Here is a 20,187-nt window from a genome sequence, read left to right on the forward strand (position 1 = left end):
AAGACCTCTTTTTTTTTTATGTTTAACCAGGCTAGCTCCATACCCAAAGTCAAGAATCAATCCCTTGACATTTTGTTAACAACAGATGAGACATTTCCACTCAACCACATCTCCACCAGTTTGTCACCACAGAACAATCACTACGAGCACTGCAGCATGTTCCCTAGACATAACTGCCCAACAGGTTTGAATTTAACCAATGTGGAAACACATGCCCCTCGGACATATATGATTAACCTCCCCTACAACACCATAGCAAGCAGATACACATCTTTCAGTTGCAGTAAAACCGTGTCACCATCTTTCCACATAAGTAATCACTCTGATCTTTCATGCTTTAACCAACCAAAGAAAGGTATATATGAATCCAATTTCAAAATCCTCTTCCATCCCATCTCACTACCACTCCCTGTGACTTCATTTTCCATCTAGACTCTCAACAGCATCTGTTAAAACATATGGACCCAACCTGTCAAGGAAACATTTTGGTACCCTTGCCAAACGTTGGAGGCCCCTCCCTTCTTAGGGACCATGTCATCTACTCCAGTACCATCATTCGTGTATTTACTACCAAGATCAGAACCCTTGTCTACAAACACTTTTTCAAAGCAAACAAGCCAACTCAGATTAGTGACAAATGCCAAATTCATGTCCTGCTGCATCCTACAGATGCCTAAACCACCACTTTTCGACATGTTTTGCAAGGCCTAAACCGCCACCATATTCATGTCGTCCTGGCCATCGCCCAGTCAAGAATCGTCGAGTATGTGCTCTACCGTGCAAGCATGGGACACCTAAATACCGGCCTAGCTAGCTAAGTCATGAGTCAAACGGATCCCTGATAGTTGTGCAAGGCCTTCTGTGTAACTTTTATGAACATTGGCAGAGACAAATAACTGTGACTTGTGAAGAGTAAAGTGTTGACTTGTTCGAGCACCTGTTAAGATCCTCATGCATCCCCTTAATGACACCAATTTGATCAATATAAGCCTCTGCAAATAATCAAAGAAAGGGTGTGAAAGAATAGGCCCATTCTGGGAGTCCAATCTGTCACCAACAGATACACATTCTTAAGGTAGTAATATTGGATCTTCAAAACTATGATAGCAGAGTTAAGAACTTCAAAAACTCAATTACAACATCATATGACCAAGGAATATATAAGCAGTGTTTTTGATAATTGACAGAGTAATGTCAAAGAAGGAAGCCAACCAGACTTTCCCGAGCCCTGTAAAGCCAGTAAGCTCAAGCTCCTCCAATACGCCTTCCTCACCAATTACATAAACCTGAAAATATCAATTTCGAAATATGCTTTTACATCATTAAGTTTTAGATTGTTAGGTAATCCCGATCATATCAGTAGGTATACGAAAGTTAAAACACAATGCAAACCTTTATAGAAATAGATGCACAATGAAATCAAATTAGTTTATGGATAACTGAAGTAGTAAAGAACTATAACTTATTCATGGTTTTCTATATATAGCATGGACACACAACAAGCAGATATAAAATAAATTGGAAGTAAATCCACGAAGATCATTTGTGCCAAGAAATTTAAAACACCTTAGTACCATTGATATCTATCTGCTTTCATATATTCAAAACATTTCAAATTACGCGGTTCAATCTTGCATATTTAGAACGATAACGGGGTTCCATACGGTGATAATCTATTTAGAATGATAACAGAAGTGTTATCACATTAAATAGTAATTAAAAGAAAAGAAAAAGTCTACTTTATTTTCAAACAGAAATATATAGTTTCAGACAGTTCCATGAGCATATAAATTCATCAGAAATATATAGTTTCAGACAGTTCCATGCATGAGCATATAAATTCATCAGATTATGCTTCTATATCTGCATATATGTTACAAAACACACTATTCTACGTACTAAAATGCATCAGAGAACCGATAAAACACACAATTCCACACTATAACCAAATGCACATGTTCACCTAAAGTTCATCAGTATACGTGATAAAAACATCATTCTACGTATTAAAATGTACCATAATGTGTCTCATGTCAAATTATAAGCATACATTATTTACACATATTAGAAAACATGTGCTAAAATATGCACAATTCTACGTATTAAAATACACCACAACGTGTGTTAAAATGCACAATTCCACTTATTGAAAATCTCCATCCCAGATTATAAACATGCACTATTACACTTGTATTAGAAAACATGGGTTAAAATGCACACCATTCAACGTATTAAAATGCACCAGAGGACGGATTAAAACACACCATTCCACAACACACTTATTAGAAACACGTGTTAAAATACACACCATTCTACGTATCAAAATGCACTAGAGGACGTATTAAAACACACCATTCTACGTATGAAAATGCACCAGCGGATAGATTAAAACACACCATTCCACAACACAGTTAATGCACCAACATACGTAATAAAACGCACAACAGCATGTATTAAAACGCACCACAGCATATATTAAAACGCACAATTTCAATTCACGTAATATAGATACTAAAATTACCATAATAACCTCACTTAAACATACGCGAATTGCAGTTGGATTAATGAAATCGGACAACACAAATAAGGCCGCATGCCCGCACTGGAGCAACATGCCATATATATATATATATATATATATATATATATATATATATATATATATTCAATTTTCATTTTCTTTTTGATGAGTATGTTTTGTGTGAGACAATGTCACATGCGATGTGTAATAATTTCTAGTTAAAGTGTAATACTTTTCTATTTAACTATAGAAAGTAATACATTTTAACAAAAAAAAATTACACGTCTCGTGTAAAACAATCTCAAACAACACTTATTCTTTCTCTTTTTATTTCGCTCGGGATAACAAATAAACTCTCAAAAACTCTTCTATTGACCATGTTCTTAAAATATTCCCTATTCTAATTTCAATTTATGCAAAAACTTTGACACCCTTAAAACACTTTATCCAACTCAGACATGCCTTTATGTGGTTGGAGTGGTTGCCAATTATTAATTTTTTTTTCAATTTTTGTTTTTTAAGTATGTTTTGTGTGATACCATCACGTGAAATACTTGTGTCACATGAAACGCTCATGTCACGAGAAATGCACGTGACATGTGAAACGCACATGTAACGTATAATATTCTTTTAGTTAAAAGTATAATATTTTTCTAATAAAAAAAAAAAAAGAAAAGCACCCTTCCATTGCCCATGCTCTTAATATTTCACTATCCCAATTTGAATTTATGCAAAAGGTGTACACTCTTAAAACGCTTGATCCAGCTTAGAGCATCCTTATCAGTTTGAGTTTTTTCTCTAGTTTTTTGTGGGCCTCAGCTTCCACCTCATCATCCACTATCTCATTCAAGAATCATTTTCATTTTTGGTCCTACTGTTATTGCGGCATTGCCAATTTTAGTCCACTCCATTAATTTTTGCCACATTGCGAACAGTCTTATTTAGTCCTTGCCACTTTTAGTCCACCGTTAAAATTTTCGTCAAATGGCCATCCAAAACAGGGGTATTTTTGGTCTTTTCATGTTTTGGTCATCTCCTTGACTCTTTGTAGTGGTTTTCCTTACACATTTTCATCCAATGAAGAGGTCTGATGAAAGCTATGTGAGCCACATTACAAAGCCATGGCTTTCGTCGGACCTCTTCATTGGATAAAAATGTGTAAGGAAAGCCACTGCAAATGGTAAAGGAGATTATTAAAGTATGAAAAGACCAAAATACCCTTGTTTTGAACGGTTATTTGACAAAAATTTTAACGGTGGACTAAAAGTGGCAAGGACTAAATAAGACTGGCCGCAATGTGGCAAAAATTAATGCAGTGGACTAAAATTGACAATGTCTCAATAACAGTAGGACCAAAAATGGGAATGACTCCTCATTCAATCACAAAAACTCTTCTCCACACTAGTTTGAAGTTTTTTCTCAGTTTTTTATGGACCCACAATTTTACTATCATATATTTTAATTATTTATTTATTTATTTGATTTATAAATTTATAATTTTAATAAAAAATAAAAATATGTACTGGATTAAATAAACATACGTTATTGTACTTTAATTTATAATTGTAATAAAAAAATATTTAAAATTAACATACGTAATACTTGACTTTAAAATATTTACACAAGTTTTTGCCTTAATTTATATATAATTTGTAATAAAAAATAATTAAAATCAACGGCAACCAGCAATGAAGAATTATGCGTATACAAAGTCCTAAGGAATTATATGCAAACAGCATTGAGGAAAATATATATGCATGCATTACCTTTCAAAAACATGAAAGATAAAAAAATAAATAAATTCAATTGAGAGTGGGCCAGCTCTCAATCGCCCAGGCTGGACTGTAGGAGACGCCTGACAAAAACCATTCATTTGCAGAGATGAAATTTTGCAAAAAACTGACCACCACATCATATATGAACCATTGCTTTGTTTCTTCACTGTTCCAAAATCCTCTTAGGCCTTCCCCATTAGTTGGGGTTGGCACAAATATTAAGAAATAAGAACTTAAGCTTCAAGTTTTTAGCAAATGGGGTTGTTGCATTTAGGAGATGTTTTTCTCCTACAACAACCCCTGACAGCAAGGTTTTTTAAAATAAAAAAAATAGTGAAAAACTTACATTTACTAGCTGACGGGCCACTGCCCACTGGTTCAAGGCCGTTGCCATGCAACGGCTTAATTTCTAGCCCTTGCCGGCAACGGCTGAATTTTCGGCCGTTGCCACTGGCAACGGCCAGATTTCGGCAATTTTTTTTTTATATTGTTAATTTTTTTTAAAACTTAATTAGTATTTTTTTTTACTATATATATACTATCTCTTCCATATGTACTTTAATCGCTTTGTAATTTATTTTTATATGTACTTTAATTTATTTTTAATCGCTTTGTAATTTATTTTTATTAAAACACAATGTAGTTTAATTTTTAAGTAATTGATTTTAATTTTATCATTTTAATTAATTAGGTGTATGCATATTAATTTTAATTATTTTTTATTAATTAAATTCAAGTTTCATGTTGGCAGTGCATGTAAAAACCAACGTACCTATGTTTATTTTTAATTAGAAATGAATTTATAAATAAATTTAATTAGAAATGAATTTATAAATAAATTTAATGGTGGACCCATAAAAAATTGAGAAAAAACTTAAAATTAATGTGGAGAATAGTTTTTGTGATTGAGTGAGACAATAGATGATGATGTGGATGCTGGGCCCACAAAAACCTTTAGAAAAACCACGGCTAATAAGAAAGGCCTAGAGCAACTCCAAGGGACAGAAGGTGCATGCATTCAGTTCTATCTTCAACTGAGCAAAGCTTATTCTCTTCCTTTGGAGTTCACTGGTCGGAGTCGGAGAAGCTTCCCCGGTTGGCGAGTCAGAATGGTACTGCGGCGGATCCAAGGTCAGAGTTTGCAGGAGTATACGCGAAGCTGAAATCTGAGCTCTTAAATGACTCTGCCTTTCAATTCACGCCCGATTCTCGCCATTGGGTCCAACGGGTCAGTGTGTTGTGTTACCCCCTTTTCTTCACCACTCTTTCATAAACAACCTAATAATTTTGCAGATCTTGTGTTTAGTGTTTTGGAAATTATACTTTGGAACCTGATTAGTTTCATTGTGTATTTGTGACAGATGCTGGAATACAATGTGCCTGGAGGTACAAATCTAAGCCATTACAACATGAGAAATGGAAAATTGCTTAAATGGCTTTGTTAAATTTCTATATGATAGTTGACAGAGTCTATAATTATGTTTTAGACAGAATTTGATGAGGAACTTAGTTATATTAACTGGTATCAACAATGAAAATCTTCAGGGAAGTTAAACCGAGGACTCAGTGTCATTGATAGCTACAAACTGCTAAAAGACTCTCACACTCGCCGTGGTCAGCCCTGTTGGTTTAGGGCTTCCTAAGGTTAGTGCCAGAAATGAACTTTTAATTTTTTTTTTTTTCCACAAAAAGTTGAAATTATTTTGTGCCAGTTTTAAAATAAGCAACCGAATCAACTGTTCTTCTTAGGTTGGTATTATTGCCATCAATGATGGAGTCCTACTTCGCAACCATATTCCCAGAATCCTCAAGAACCACTTCAAAGATAAGCCTTACTATGTTGATCTGTTGGATTTGTTTAATGAGGTAGACACAGTAGAGAGTCTGCTGTCAAATTGCTGCATGCATTTATTTGGTACGCTATATTAACTTAATATCTACTTTCCAATATAGGTTGAGTTCCAAACTGCTTGCGGACAGATGATTGATTTAATTACTACTATCGAAGGAGAAAAAGATCTATCAAAATATTTGCTTCCGCTGTGAGATGAAAATTCAGTCTGTTTTCTGCAATTAGGCTGTGCATTTGGCAATATTATGGGCGAACATGTTATAAAAGATGCATGAACGGCCAGCTTGTAAATTCACGCTCCGAGTGTCTCTCCTCCCATAATGTCAAAGAGCTTCTCGATTCCGTCAATGCTTTTCTCTTTGATTGCGACGGTATGAGTTCTAATGCACTCATTGCTAAGGAATCTGACCGGCATATCAATATGTAGTCGAAAACTCGTTTAATATATTTGTATATTCAGCATACAATTGTTTTTAGTCTGAATTTTTTTTTTCAAAAATTTTTAAGGCGTGATTTGGAAAGGTGATAAATTGATAGATGGAATCCCTGAGGCACTCGACATGCTTCGTCGCAGGGTACTTCAATTCCTTTTCATTTTGATTTTTTTGGATACTTCACAAGAGATTTTTCTATTTCTCTGCAAGTTATCTGTATATGCACATTGATAGCATAGGCGTGTTGATGCGATATTTTTAGGGGAAGAAGCTTGTTTTTGTGACGAATAATTCGACAAAATCAAGAAAACAGTATGCCAAGAGGTTTCAGTCCCTTGGAAAGAGTACATTTCATTTGCCCTTCTTTCTGAAATAGTCTCTCACTGCCTCTGCAGGACGAGATATTCTCATCATCGTTTGCTGCTGCAATGTATTTGAAGGTTTGCAACTTTCCCACTGACAAGAAGGTAAGCATTCCTCTGTGCAGGGATGGTAGTTAGTTTAGGCTAAGGGCAGTTGTTTTCTGTGTAGAAGTAAAGATTTGGCACAGATTATCTGGTTTGTATTAAACTTGTTTAAGAAATAGAATTCTTGCTTATAGTTAAATCCACTCTGAAATAAAGAAGTAAAAATAGCTATTAAAGTATATTTAGAGTTGTTTTTTATCATTCGATTTATGGATTCTCCAAATCTTGCTTATTAGATGTGAAAGATAATGATTTTGATGTCCAAATATCCACTCACATTAAACAAAGAACACACGTATTCATTGGATAATTTCTCTTCTTATTCTTTTGCTACTATTGAAATTAAATTTGAGGTTTTACAGTTTACAAAGTAATTTGAAACGTTTGAATATATGAAAGCAGAGATCAGTGGTACTGAGGCGTTTTAAATTTCTTGGCACAAATGGTCTTTGTGGATTTACTGCATTTCATTTTAAATCTGCGTGTGTCCATGCTAAATATAGTAAACTGTGATGAACTTATAACTCTTTACTAGTTCATTTATTCATATACTAATTTGGTTTCATTGTGCTTCTATTTCTATAAAGGTTTGCAATATTATGTTTTAACTTTCTTATACCTATTGATATGATTGGAATTAACTAATAATCTAAAACTTAATGATGTAACGGTAGATATCAAATTGATATTTTCAGGTTTATGTAATAGGCGAGGAAGGCATATTGGAGGAGCTTGAGCTTGCTGGCTTTACAGGGCTTGGTGGTCCGGTTGGTTTCCTTCTTTTCCGTGTTGCTTCCAGACTTGACCTTATTTGACAATATATACTCTGTCAGTTATCAAAAACACTGCTTATATATTCCTTGATCATATGATTTTTTATTATTTTTTTATTTTTTAATTTTTTTCAAATCAGCAACATATGATCTCTTCCATATTTAGTTTGGCTATTGCAATTTTTTCATCTGCCCACTGCTTAAATTTGGTTACATAAAATTGGCCACAAGCTGCCAAGTGTAAAAGTTGTTATGAACTTCCTTTTCCTTCATAAAACAAAATAGATAGTTTATATAATCATAACTTTTTTGTTCTTTTAACATCATGATTGTGATACTATACTATTAATTTGTTTATCTATTAGCTGATGATAGACCAACTTTGCAGGCAGATGGAAAGAAGACTCTGGAACTGAAATCAGGATTCATTTTTGAGCATGACAAGAGTGTAAAGTTTGAAACTGCTCTCATTTATAAACAAAGTTCTTTTGAAAGAAATTCTTTTTCTTATTGTTTCTATTGAATAGCTGTACTTTTAAACCCAGGTTGGACTTGATCAATACATCAATTACTACAAGCTGCAGTAAAGCATATACTTTCCACGCTCACTTTATTTCTCTCTATTCCATAGTTATGCTTAACTCTTTAAATTTCCCGAAGCCTTATATTTTCTCTTGATTTACTACTACTGACTGTTTCTAACGTTCTGGTATCACATGGAGATGAAAAAAAAATCATTAATGATGAATATATGTAGGGGATACCATACGTTAGTATCCAGCCAAGTAAATTTCACCTACTCATGGGATTGAAATATTAAATATTGATATGTTAAAAATGATATTTAAGAGAAATGAAAAGATAGTACACTTAGTCTTGGCATATTTTGGAATGGACAAGTTATAATTTTTATTTTGCATTATGAATGGAATGCTACAGGTATGGAACACTTTGTGTACGTGAGAACCCCGGATGCCTATTTATTGCTACCAATCGTGATGCAGTGGGGCACATGACCGATCAACAAGAGTGGCCGGGTAAATGCTAGATCTTAGCATTTCTGACAACAGCTGTACAGGAGATATTCAAGAATTCGTAATATTCTTTTATGGTTTTAGGTGCTGGATGTATGGTTGGTGCAATGTGTGGATCAACTCAGAAAGAGCCTATTGTAGTTGGGAAACCATCAACCTTCATGATGGATTTTTTACTACAGAAGTAAGCAGAATCTTGCGATGGCTCATTGACATCGGCTAAACAATTCATCTAACAGGCATTGTTCTTGAAGTTCTTATTGTTTTGCAGATTCAATATTGCTACCTCGAGGATGTGTATGGTTGGTGACAGATTGGACACAGATATCTTATTTGGAAAGAATTCTGGCTGCCAAACTCTCCTTGTTCTTTCAGGTTCCAGACTCTTATCCTTGTCGATCTTTAAGACCATGTCATTTATCGGGATAGAACTCAATTATATCATATTACTATAAACTGAAATATGTATAATAATGTGATAACCACCATTAAGTGTCAGACCACAAAATAATCTTAAAATAGAATGACATTTTAAAGAATAGGTCTATGCAGACCTTAACATGTGAAGAGAAACTTTGCAACATGAATAAAAGAAACCAAACCAGAAGCCATGTAATGCACAATATAAAAGATGGTTTTTTGAGTTTTCAAAAGAATATTTATTTATTAAACACAATAAAAGATTCTTTCATAGATTTTACATCCTATTTCTTCTTCTAAAACCTATTCTATGAAACAGATCAGAACATCAATCAATGCCCCAAAATCACAGTTTTCATCTTCTGATGAAACAGAACAGGTTGATTAGAAGCAGATGGTCGGGAAGAACATGCGTGAATCCTCCTCGAAAACAAACAAGTAGTAGAACTCCATCCTTCAAACCCAAAAGGGCTATTGACTTGATGATGATCCTCCAGTTTTTTCCCCAACAGTAGATTAAATTCATTAGCAACAAACCGATGATTCAGCAACATTGCGGCAGTCCATCTCGTACTGGGGTTTCTTGCAAAGCACATCTCCAGAAAATCCTTGCAGCGATTGGATATACCCTCTGGGATTTCGGGTTTCTTGAACGCAATGTTTAGAAACGCATCCGGTGGATTTCCGGTGATCATCTCCACAACGATGCACCCTATAGCCCATATATCTTTAGGCGCCTCGTGCATCTCGGAAACCAAAGACTCCGGCGAGGTGTACAGTAAAGACCCCCGGTGACAACCCCCAAAAATGTTAACTCCGGAGGGCTTAGACAGCCCGAAATCGGCGATCTTGAGACGATTCACCCCGCACCCACACGGAAACACAAGAACATTGGCGGGTTTCAAATCGCAGTGAACGAATCCCCAGCCGTGCACTTCCTCTATACCCTTTAGAAGCTGATAAGCGTAGAAAGAAACCTCAAATTCCATGATGTTTCCGGGGCGAGACTTGATCAGGCTCTCCAGTGATCCACCCGGAGCGTACTCGAGTAAAAGGTTGTAGACAACCTCTTCATGTTCTAGGCTGGTGTCGTCTCCGAAACAGTGGACGATATAGGGACATCCTCGGAGTTGATTCAAGATTCGCCCTTCCACCCTAAGTGATCTTGAAGACTCTAGCTTTGAAGACTTCACGGCGAACACCTGCGAATCAGTTGATGAAGATGAAGAAAGTCGACCAAGAAATACGGTGCCGTAGGATCCTGCGCCAAGAATTTGAAATTTTTGGCAGGCCATGCTGTTGAGATGACTCTCCAAGTTTAGGGTAAGTATTAGGAAAGCTAATACTCTTAATTATATAGGGTGGGGAAATATCCTAATCCAATCAAGAATAAGATTAGGAGACTTCCAAGAAGCAACTAGGAACTAACTGGAACTTAGAAACTCAAGAGATCAGAGAAGCGGCGCATAAACAACGGAAAGTGCAGAAGATGATTGTGAGTGAGGGCGGCGACGCCTACTACTTATAACGGTACAACGGAGTGTAATGCCGGTGGGATTAAGGCGGCGTATGTAGTAGTAGCCGTTAATGGAAGCCATTTTTGAAATTCACAATTTATTACTCTGTAACAAACTTCTGCCGCTAAAGACAAATCAGAATTAGATGTAATTATGTAAACCTAACAAACAAAAGGATATTTTCTTTGCTAATTATCATTTCGTTATGTTTTTTTTTTTTTTTTAAAGCCAAAACCATGATATGTTATACAATGTGGATCTTTAAAATGAATAGTTAGAGTTGCTCCTTTTTACTCATTTCTAGCTACAAATGACTAAGGTACAGGAACCAATCAAACTCCATTTGGTTTTCTTGATTTTATTTGAGATTATGTAAATATTAATATCTTAAATTCATAATTATTTTGATATTCTGTAAATACCTTGTTTATCTTACTATTATGTAAGGATTTTGCAAATTTTAATTCTAATATTCTATAAATTTTAATATCCTTTATATTTTACTATTCTATTTATTTTGATATTTTAAAATTTTTATATTATGTAAACTTTAATCGATAATTTCGAACGTTTGGTTGTGTTCTCTTGTGTTTGAAACGTGAGATGAGTGGCTGAGACATTAATCCATGTAAATCTATCTTTTCTGATTAATGTATAATAAATTACAATGCACTAAAAGAAAATGTTTTTTTTTTTGCGATTAAAAAAAAAGTGGAATTGGTCATGTTTATATACTCCAGTTTGTTAAAATTTTTGCTTTTTGAGAAGTCAGCTCTTACACTATCTCTCATTAATTACACTTAGAGCATCACGATCAGTGATTTATTTTTAAATTTTTAATATGGTGTATAGCTTTGTTTTTATTATTTTTATACTTGAGGCGCCCCCGACAGCTTTGTTTTTATTTTTTCTTTTTAAAATTAGATTTGTTTTATTTTTCTCTCCTTTCATTTTTTTCATTCTAAGTAAAGAAACGGTTGTTTTATTTTTAAAATTTTTTTCATTTTAATATGGTCCAAAAACGGCACTGTTTCTTTAAGTAAAGAAACGGTTGCTGTCACATATTAACGGAGTCCCGCAACTGAAACTATAGTTTATCTCAAATGATATTGTCTCACATTTGTTTTTATATTATCAAATAAAATTGTAATTATATCGTAATGATACTATAGTTGTGTTGTAATAAAACTATAGTGTATATAAAATGAAACTAAATAACCGTTTCACATATTTGAGTGTATAATGTCGAATGAAACTGTAGTTATTATATCGAAATGAAATTGTATTTGTGTTGAAAGGAAATTGTAGTTGTGTTGAAAGGAAACTGTAATGTGTATAAAATGAAACTGAGTGTGTTACACAATTGAGTTACTTTACACATAACGGCGCAGACGGGTTCCGTTTTGGACCATGATCCACAGTATAATTTGCGAGAGCAGCTTTGGGTTTTCATCATTACCAAAAAAAAATTAATGTGTAGTAATATTTCCATCTTTTATTTTTAATAAAATTTTCAAAATGTTAGTTTAATTTCAAATAAATAAATTTTATTTCTTTCAACATTTATGTTGCTATTGATAGAATCAACATATTATGAATGAAATAACAGACTATAATAAAATCTCTTTTTAAAAAGGATGCATGGTATAGCATTCAATGATATTCAAAATATAATATAATATTAGAATTCAAATGTAATAAGATATATGTAGTTTCATGGTAATTCTCTAACATATATTGTTAACCATACATTAGCTATATGCAAAACATGATAAAGACTGTCAGAGAAAAATAAAAACAATACCAACTAAGTTCAAGCTTTCAAAAGGAAAAGATGCAATATGAAAAGAAAAGAGGTAAGAGAAGATTTTAAAAGGCTTTCAAGTAAAAGAAAATAGCATAAAAATTTCTAAATAAGTATGATGATGTGAACTCGGGTGGTCAGAAAATTTAAAATACATCAATCTTTCCGGTGGTCGATTTTTTCCGACGAATCTATAAAAGTGGTCGCTATTTCCGACCACTTTCTCGGGTGGTCGGAATAAGCGACGAGGGTTTTTCCGGATATCCAAATTGGTCGGAAAAGTGATCGGAACAGGTGTTTTCGACCCGATTAAGGCTATTTCCAACCACTTTTGGGTGGTCGGAAATCCGTTGATTTCTAGCCGTGCTCACTTGTTAACAGAATGACGAGGAAGAGCATGATCGTAGTATTACCATTAATAATGCAATTGTATACTAGATAATTATAAACTAAGGATACAATTTCGGGAAAAAATAAGTGTTGTTGGTCACGAACAAGTAAATTTTTAAATAATAAAGACAAGGTGAACATACTTGATAGTGAATATACTCCAGGACCGGTCGGATGCATTCCGGACCCGGTCGGAGGCTGTGCGGTCGGGGAGTCGGTTGGTCGGGTGGCTGATGTGGGCTAGGCCGTCACAGGCCGAACAGTGCTCCCGACGGGTTCACGACGCGGCGCGCCAAGGACTGCCACGTACTCCTTCCCGCTTGGGCGTAGAATGAGGCGGGCGCATGCGCGCCACGTTCCCGCCATGCCGGAGGTCCGGCAACCCGCACTTTTCTCCCTTATAAATAGCGCATTTATGAGGAGAGAGAGGTTTTTTGGCTGTTTCTAGACTAAGACTTAAAGGGAGCTCGGACAGTAGAGAAGCCCACTGCCGACCTGCCGAGCGCTTTGAGCACTTCTTGACTTGTAACCGGGTTTGGATCCTTGGGTTAATAAAAGATCGTGTTTTCCGGTTTTCCTTGGTGCCCGTATTTTGCGTTATCAATACTTTTAAAACTTTTTTAAAATATGATGTTTTTAGACTCCAAAAGTTAATTTTTCACAAAATGCATTGGAATGTAAGGTTAAAAACTTGTTAGTCTATAAAATTAATTGAATTTATAACACTATATAATTTTTAAATACGTTCTTTTTTATACGTTCTTGGTAAGTGAAAAATTTAAATTAAGCGTAATATAAGAGATAGATAGAGATGTAGTTTTATATATAGAGCTTTAAAGGTGGTGTAATATCTCTAATCAAGTCTTCTCCTTTATTTCATGTAGGAGGAAATTTACTATGTATATTCAAACTAATAAAAAGCAAACCAATTTTATGCTTTGAATGCCAAGGTATTGTTAGCAATTTCATAAGGGACATTCTTCTTGCTACTCTACCTCTTTCTACAAGTTTTACCACAAGTAGAGAATCCCTCTAAGAAGATTTAGCCAAAAACTTGTGTATGTTTTCTTCGACTAATGTTAACTCAAGGATCTTGACGTAGCTTGAACGCCTTAATTTGAGTCTAGCTTGAACTTGTTGGGCAACTAGATTAGACAATGTGTGCGTGCATGTAATCTTATCCGTTCATCTAAGAAGATCAATGCCTGAAAATTAAAGAAAAAATGTGATGGTAATTACAATGGTAGATTTAAGAATGCTTGACACACACACACACTCTCTCAGGTAGTCCACTTTTGTTTATTCTTCTTGTTAATCTCAACAAATTGGTATCAGACCATGGTTGGTATCAGAGCAAAATTTGTATCAGAGCACTGCGAGCACCGGCGGATCAATGAAAGAAAGTCGACCAAGAAACACAGTGCCGTAGGATCCTACGCCAAGAATTTGAAATTTTTGGCAAGCCATGAAGGGAAGAGTGAGTGCTAACTGCTGAGATGACTCTCCAAGTCTAGGGTAAGTAGGTTATATATAAGGTCCGGAAAAATCCTAATCTAATCAAAATTAGAAAACTTGTAAGAAGTAACTAAGAAAGTCCGTCTGATACCTCTACCACAAGCAGGGAATCCCTCTAAGAAGATTTAGCCAATAATTTGCGTGTTCGTTTTTCACGTAATGTTAATCCAACAGTTATTATATATATATATAAAGTAATGAGACAATCCCTTTTATGGCTTGTTTGGTTAAAGGTAATTTAGGTATCATTGAATTATAATTCAATGAATTTGGCAACTACTATGTTTGGTTGGAAGGAATGCAGAATTGCAATTCCCTCGAAATGGTGAATTACAAGTTTATTCATGGGTGGTCCAAAAGGAACTAAAATGTCCCACATGCCTATAGTATACATTAGTTTTTCACTTTCTATAAGAACAATTTTCAATTAGTTTGGAGATTAAATTGGATGTAGAGGTCTCAAACGGGTGGACTTGGTCCAGCATGTCATTGACCCGTTTATTTTTTGAATGGGATGGTCCAGTCCAATTAAACAAGTCCGATCCAAAATTAAAAATTTAAAAGTTTGATTCGGTTCATAACCTAAAATAAAAAAAAATAAAAAATTAAATATTATAAATCGACTAATTTAAGTTATGTATTTCTTCTAAATTAGTTTTACAAGTTCACATTATTTATTTTTAACTATTTAACTTAAAAATTATTACAAGAAAATAAAGAAATTAATAATTAATAATGTAATACCATTAATAAGAATAAGTTTACAAATTGCAACTAGTAACTACTAAGGGTAATTTTTAACAATTTGAAACAATTAAAATTTTATGATTTAAGATAGATTATTTTAAAGTAATAATTACTAATTAGTATTCTAGTTAGGCACTTAACTAGCTAAATAGTAAATACGTAAGAATTTAATAGACATAAGACCAATATCATAATTTTTAATGTGATAATCGATCTCATGAGCTATTACTTTATTAGAGAGAGAGTGTGTATATATATATATATATATATATATATATATATATACATGTACGGACCAACAAGCCGCCCTAGCTAGTCCACGGGCCAAAAATCAAAGTTGGCCTTATCCGTAGTATAAAACAGGGTAACTCTAGTTCGTCCATCATAGCAAATGGATCGGACTGAGTCGGCCCAAATGGGTCAGGCCTAAATTAATCTTCGGACTAATCCATCCGTTTGACACTTCTAGCGACAAATTATTGTGTGGACCGTGGTCCAAATAGCAGTGCAGACCATGATCTAGAACGGCATCGTTTTGACGTTTGAAAAATTCGTGTACCACGAACTTATATGTTAAAATAATGAACTAGAATAATGTACTTTATGTGTTATAATAATATAATTTAGTTTTAAAATAATGTACTTTGTGTTAAAAAGAAATTTCGTAAGATAATATATTTTATGAATTAAATAATATATTTTATATGTTAAAATAATATACTTGGTAGGTTAATATAATATATTTTAAGTGTTTTTATACAGTAGACTACGGTCCGTAATAATGATTGTAGCTCTTAATAGATGAACTTAAAATGTTCTTAATAAACCTATGGCAGTGCAAGAATTTCTCCAAAATAATTTCCCTTAAAAATAGTTTCCTAGAAGGAAAAAAAAAAAAAAAAAAAAAGAGAAAAAAAAGCCTCTCACTTGCGTCTGTCGTCCCGAACCCGAGAGACATCATGAACATTCCAGATGGCATCGAGAATTCGAGATGCATGCGTGTCCAGAAACTTGTCCACCGACAACCACCAAACCCTCTGGAACCACCACTGTAACCACCCTATAAAATCCCATCGCCACCTTCCCACTCTCATCACTCAGAAACAGACAAAGAATTCAAACCCACCGCCCACCGCAGATTGCAAACGAAAAATATCATCATCATCAAGCTTTCTGAAAATGGCGAAATCAAAGCTCATTGGTTGTCTTGCTTTAGCAATAACCGGCGCCTTGGTTTTCCTCCCCACGCGAACTCAGGCGCTCATGCCGTACACGCGCTCGCCGCTCTTTGATTTGATGTTCCCGCCGGAAGATCCCTTCAGGATTCTGGAGCAGTCGCCGCTGACGATCCCGAAGGCGGCGGAATCTCTGGCCCTCGCACGTGCGGACTGGAAGGAGACCGCGAGGGAGCACGTGATCACGCTCGACGTGCCCGGGATGAAGAAGGAGGACGTGAAGATAGAAGTGGAGGAGAACCGCGTCTTGCGGATAAGCGGCGAGCGGAAGGCGGAGGAGGAGGTCGACAGCGAGAAGTGGCACCGGGCGGAGCGGACCTCCGGGAAGTTCTGGCGCCAGTTCCGCCTGCCCGGGAACGCTGACTTGGAACAGATAAAGGCGCGTTTGGAGGATGGGGTGTTGAGGGTTAGTGTTCCCAAAGTGGCGGAGGAGAGAAAGAAGCAGACTAAGGTCATAAACATCGCCGGGGATGATAGCGCCGCCGCTGGAGAGGACATTAAGTCCACCAAGGCTGACATGTGATGAGCATATTTGGCAATGGCTATCTACTTTCCTTTTTAGTGTTATGTGAAGCTTATGGGTGTGTTCTCTGATTTTGTGTTTGAAACGTGAGATCAGTGGCTGAGACATTAATCCATGTAAATCTATCTTTTCTGATTAATGTATAATAAAATACAATGAACTAAAAGAAAATGGTTTTTTTTTTTTTTGTGATTAAAAAAAAAAGTGGAATTGGTCATGCTTTGTGAGTAATGTTATGTTTGTGGAAATTTTTGCTTTTTCAAAAGTCAGCTTTTACACCATCTTTTATTAAGAGTTTTTTTTGCATTTTTAGTCCCACGACTATAGTGGTACATGTAGGATTGGTCCACGATTTTCAAACTTTGTAATTTTGGTCCATAACTATTATTTTTGTTGCAAAAATGATCATTCCGGCGCTGGAAAACAAAAATCGCGGATATTTCGGCAATTTTTTGCCGAAAAAGTTGGCATATTTTCGTGTCAATTTCTTGCCAGAAAAAAAAATTCCCCTTTCAAGTAGGATTACAATTGACATCTCTAAAAAATTAATTTAGTTTACTTTTTATTCAAAATTGACATTTTATAAAAATTTCCCTTTGTGTTAGCAGATGTTAGTATTCGACAAAATTATTCAAATATTATTTTTACTTTTTAGTTTAAATTTAATCTTAATAATTTTATTTTTTGTTGATCTTGAATTTGTATTAATAATTTTGAATTTGTACTTAATTGACTAAAAAGTAAATATAATTTAAATTTAAACGGAAAAGTAAATATAATTTTGAATTTGTATTTAATTTTACTAAGATTAACTTCGCTACTTATGCTTTTAGAAATGAATTAGTTTATCAAAATAAAAAATAATTAAATTGACTACATATGTTTTTAGAAATGAATTTGTTTTAACTTAAATTAATTGTTTAGAAATGTCAATTTTAATCCTATTTGAAAGGAGAATTTTTTTCCAGTGAGAAATTGACGGAGAATATGTCGATTTTTTTTCCGCGAAAAAAAGCCGTAAAATCCGCCGGTTTTTGTTTTCCGGCGCCGGAAGGACCATTTTTGCAAAAAAAAAAAAACAATAGTCATGGACTAAAATTGCAAAATTTGAAAGTCGTGGACCAATCCTGCAAGTGCCACTATAGTCGTGGGACTAAAAATGCAAAAAACTCCTCTTATTAATTATACTTAAAGCATCACTATCAGTGGTCTTGTTTATTTTAGATTTTTGGAACAGTGTATAGCTTTGTTTTTAGTCTCTAAATGAGAGATCATGTGTTCAGTATTGACTTTTGTACTTTAATAAATTGAGAAAGTAATTTAATAAATTGAGAAAGTAATTATAATGCTAACTCAGTCTTTTAATTATATATGTGACTTCATTTAATCCATAAATTGTTTGTTTAGTGGTCATTTTAGTTTTTCGATGTTAAAATTACGGAATGGTGAAAATATATAAATTCATCAATTTCCTCCCAAATCACACATCAAATAATTAAAAAATATAATTTAAGTCAAAAGCACAAGGCATTGACTTTAATTTTTCTATAAATTCATTAAATACTCTTATTTTATATGTAGCTAAATGTTTTCAAAATGATTAATGAGAGCTAAGAACATACTAGTAATAATTTTTTTTAAAATGTAATATTTTTAAGTCAAGCAAATTTTGATTTCCTTCAACTATAATGTACATTTTTGTACAAATTTATAAAAGTATGCATTCGGTTAGTTGTTCGGTTAACCAAACTTAATTAATCAAAATTTCTACACCTTTAACAATTAATCGAAATTTCTATTACCGAATTAACCCAACCGATTTTATTTTTCGACTCATTAATTGAAAATTTTAATTAACTTTTGAAATCCTTAAAATTATAAATAAAATTAAAAGTTATCTGATGGTGAATATACCGCGAATATATCAATTTATACATTCTGTACAGAGTAAATTGCACTTTTGGTCCTATGACTATAGGGGTCCTGTTAATTGCAGTACTTGACTTTAAAAACTAACAAACTAGTCCTTTAAGTATGCATTTTTTAACAGATTAGGTCCTTCCGGCCAAATCACCGGCCAAATGTCGCCGGAAAGTTGTAATTCATTTTTATTTGTTTAAAAAGAGGGCATTTTGGTCTTTTCACCTGCCTATGCTCTTCTTCTTCGCTTAGTCGCCGAAAATATCGTCTCCGCCGTCTAGTTCATCGCAACCAGAGCTCGCTCACCAGAGCTTCCCACCAGCACCGCCGTTGCCATCCCGTTCATCGCAATCAAAGAGACACACAGATTTGAACCAAAACCAGTGAGTGATGCACCACAGTGATAGAAAATCCCAATCAACGATTCAAAGTTCTAGCAAATCACGGGACTGTCAGATCTGTTTCGTCGAACCAAAAACTCATTGGACTGTCAGATTTGAACCAAAAACTCACACTTCGTCGAACCACCGCCTCACGCCGGAGCTTCGCGACTGCTCCAGCTGCCACCCTTGCCCTCGATGCTCTGCTATGCAGGAAGGAACAGAGGTCGCCGGAGGAGAAGACGGAGGTCCATGGGGCCACCCCGTGATGACGGCGTCACCGCCGCGTGACGCCTCGACCTCGCGATTTAATGGAAGGAAGATTGGTATTCTGTTTGACTGGCTTTGCAGATCTGCTTCTGTTCGACTGGCTTCTGATTCTGCATCGTTCCACTCTTCGAATCATTATCTGGTTGTTTCTTATGCGATTTTCAGTTTAGTTGGTATTTTGTTTGACTTTCAATTTCTTATTTTGTTGGTATCATGTGATTTGTAAAAAAAATTGCTAACAATATGAATTTACTGTCCCATTTCTTATGCGATTTTCACTCTTTGTTTAGTCAAGAAATCTAAGACATTGTAAACCTAATAATCACAGAGTTGTTATTCTCAAAAAAAAAATATTCATAGAGTTGCCGGCGAGCAAAAGTGCAAGGAAGAAGAAGACCTTATCAAATGACTATTTTGTCCTCACTTATAAATAATTAAAATTGGGTTATGATTTTCCGGCCAAATTTGGCCGGTGATTTGGCCGGAAGGACCTAATCTGTTAAAAAATGCATACTTAAAGGACTAGTTTGTTAGTTTTTAAAGTCAAGTACTGCAATTAATAGGACCCCTATTATCATAGGACCAAAAGTGCAATTTACTCTTCTGTACA

General features: G+C 34.7%; 4 protein-coding genes and 1 long non-coding RNA gene across 9 annotated transcripts in view; 3 read left to right on the plus strand and 2 right to left on the minus strand.

The window, feature by feature from the left end:
* Positions 1-5,507, minus strand: part of LOC116022221 (farnesyl pyrophosphate synthase 1-like) — a 462,332-nt gene extending 456,825 nt beyond the window's left edge. Inside the window, exon 1 of the mRNA XM_031262838.1 lies at positions 5,349-5,507. The gene's annotated coding sequence lies outside the window, so the exon portion shown is untranslated. The remainder of the gene's footprint in view (positions 1-5,348) is intronic.
* Positions 5,408-6,275, plus strand: LOC116022231. The gene is made up of 5 exons (XR_004099159.1): positions 5,408-5,524; positions 5,658-5,682; positions 5,842-5,940; positions 6,046-6,162; positions 6,250-6,275. It is a non-coding gene; the product is annotated as an uncharacterized LOC116022231 (long non-coding RNA).
* Positions 6,272-10,991, plus strand: LOC116022225 (phosphoglycolate phosphatase 2-like). Of its 5 annotated transcripts, none has more exons than XM_031262842.1 (10): positions 6,272-6,519; positions 6,656-6,723; positions 6,978-7,049; positions 7,745-7,816; positions 8,211-8,270; positions 8,368-8,405; positions 8,762-8,859; positions 8,941-9,040; positions 9,111-9,231; positions 9,651-10,991. In XM_031262842.1, the coding sequence occupies exons 1-10, from the start codon at positions 6,420-6,422 to the stop codon at positions 9,789-9,791; spliced, it is 870 nt and encodes a 289-aa protein (XP_031118702.1). In that variant the 5' UTR covers positions 6,272-6,419; the 3' UTR covers positions 9,792-10,991. The 5 variants fall into 5 exon arrangements, with proteins under 5 accessions (XP_031118702.1, XP_031118703.1, XP_031118704.1 ...); XM_031262843.1 differs by having other exon boundaries at positions 9,596-9,744; XM_031262844.1 differs by having other exon boundaries at positions 9,128-9,231; positions 9,596-9,744.
* Positions 9,821-10,571, minus strand: LOC116023547 (mitogen-activated protein kinase kinase kinase 17-like). The gene is made up of 2 exons (XM_031264550.1): positions 9,905-10,571; positions 9,821-9,858 (listed from the first exon to the last, which is right to left on the minus strand). The coding sequence occupies exons 1-2, from the start codon at positions 10,569-10,571 to the stop codon at positions 9,821-9,823; spliced, it is 705 nt and encodes a 234-aa protein (XP_031120410.1).
* A 5,362-nt stretch (positions 10,992-16,353) lies between the features above and the next one.
* Positions 16,354-17,243, plus strand: LOC116022228 (22.0 kDa class IV heat shock protein-like). The gene has a single exon (XM_031262853.1). It carries the CDS (start codon positions 16,429-16,431, stop codon positions 17,005-17,007), a length of 579 nt encoding a protein of 192 aa, XP_031118713.1. The 5' UTR covers positions 16,354-16,428; the 3' UTR covers positions 17,008-17,243.
* The last annotated feature ends 2,944 nt before the right edge of the window (positions 17,244-20,187 follow it).

The sequence above is a fragment of the Ipomoea triloba genome, chromosome 6, assembly GCF_003576645.1.
Source record: "Ipomoea triloba cultivar NCNSP0323 chromosome 6, ASM357664v1".
Taxonomy (NCBI): Eukaryota; Viridiplantae; Streptophyta; class Magnoliopsida; order Solanales; family Convolvulaceae; genus Ipomoea; species Ipomoea triloba.

Coding starts and splice junctions, on each gene's coding strand:
- LOC116022225 (XM_031262842.1), top strand. CDS start 6,420: ATGAACGGCCAGCTTGTAAATTCACGCTCCGAGTGTCTCTCCTCCCAT. Junction 6,520..6,655: donor TTTTCTCTTTGATTGCGACG/GTATGAGTTCTA, acceptor AAAATTTTTAAG/GCGTGATTTGGAAAGGTGAT. Junction 6,724..6,977: donor TCGACATGCTTCGTCGCAGG/GTACTTCAATTC, acceptor CTGCCTCTGCAG/GACGAGATATTCTCATCATC.
- LOC116023547 (XM_031264550.1), bottom strand. CDS start 10,571: ATGGCCTGCCAAAAATTTCAAATTCTTGGCGCAGGATCCTACGGCACC. Junction 9,859..9,904: donor GAAACCCGAAATCCCAGAGG/GTATATCCAATC, acceptor GTGCTTTGCAAG/AAACCCCAGTACGAGATGGA.
- LOC116022228 (XM_031262853.1), top strand. CDS start 16,429: ATGGCGAAATCAAAGCTCATTGGTTGTCTTGCTTTAGCAATAACCGGC.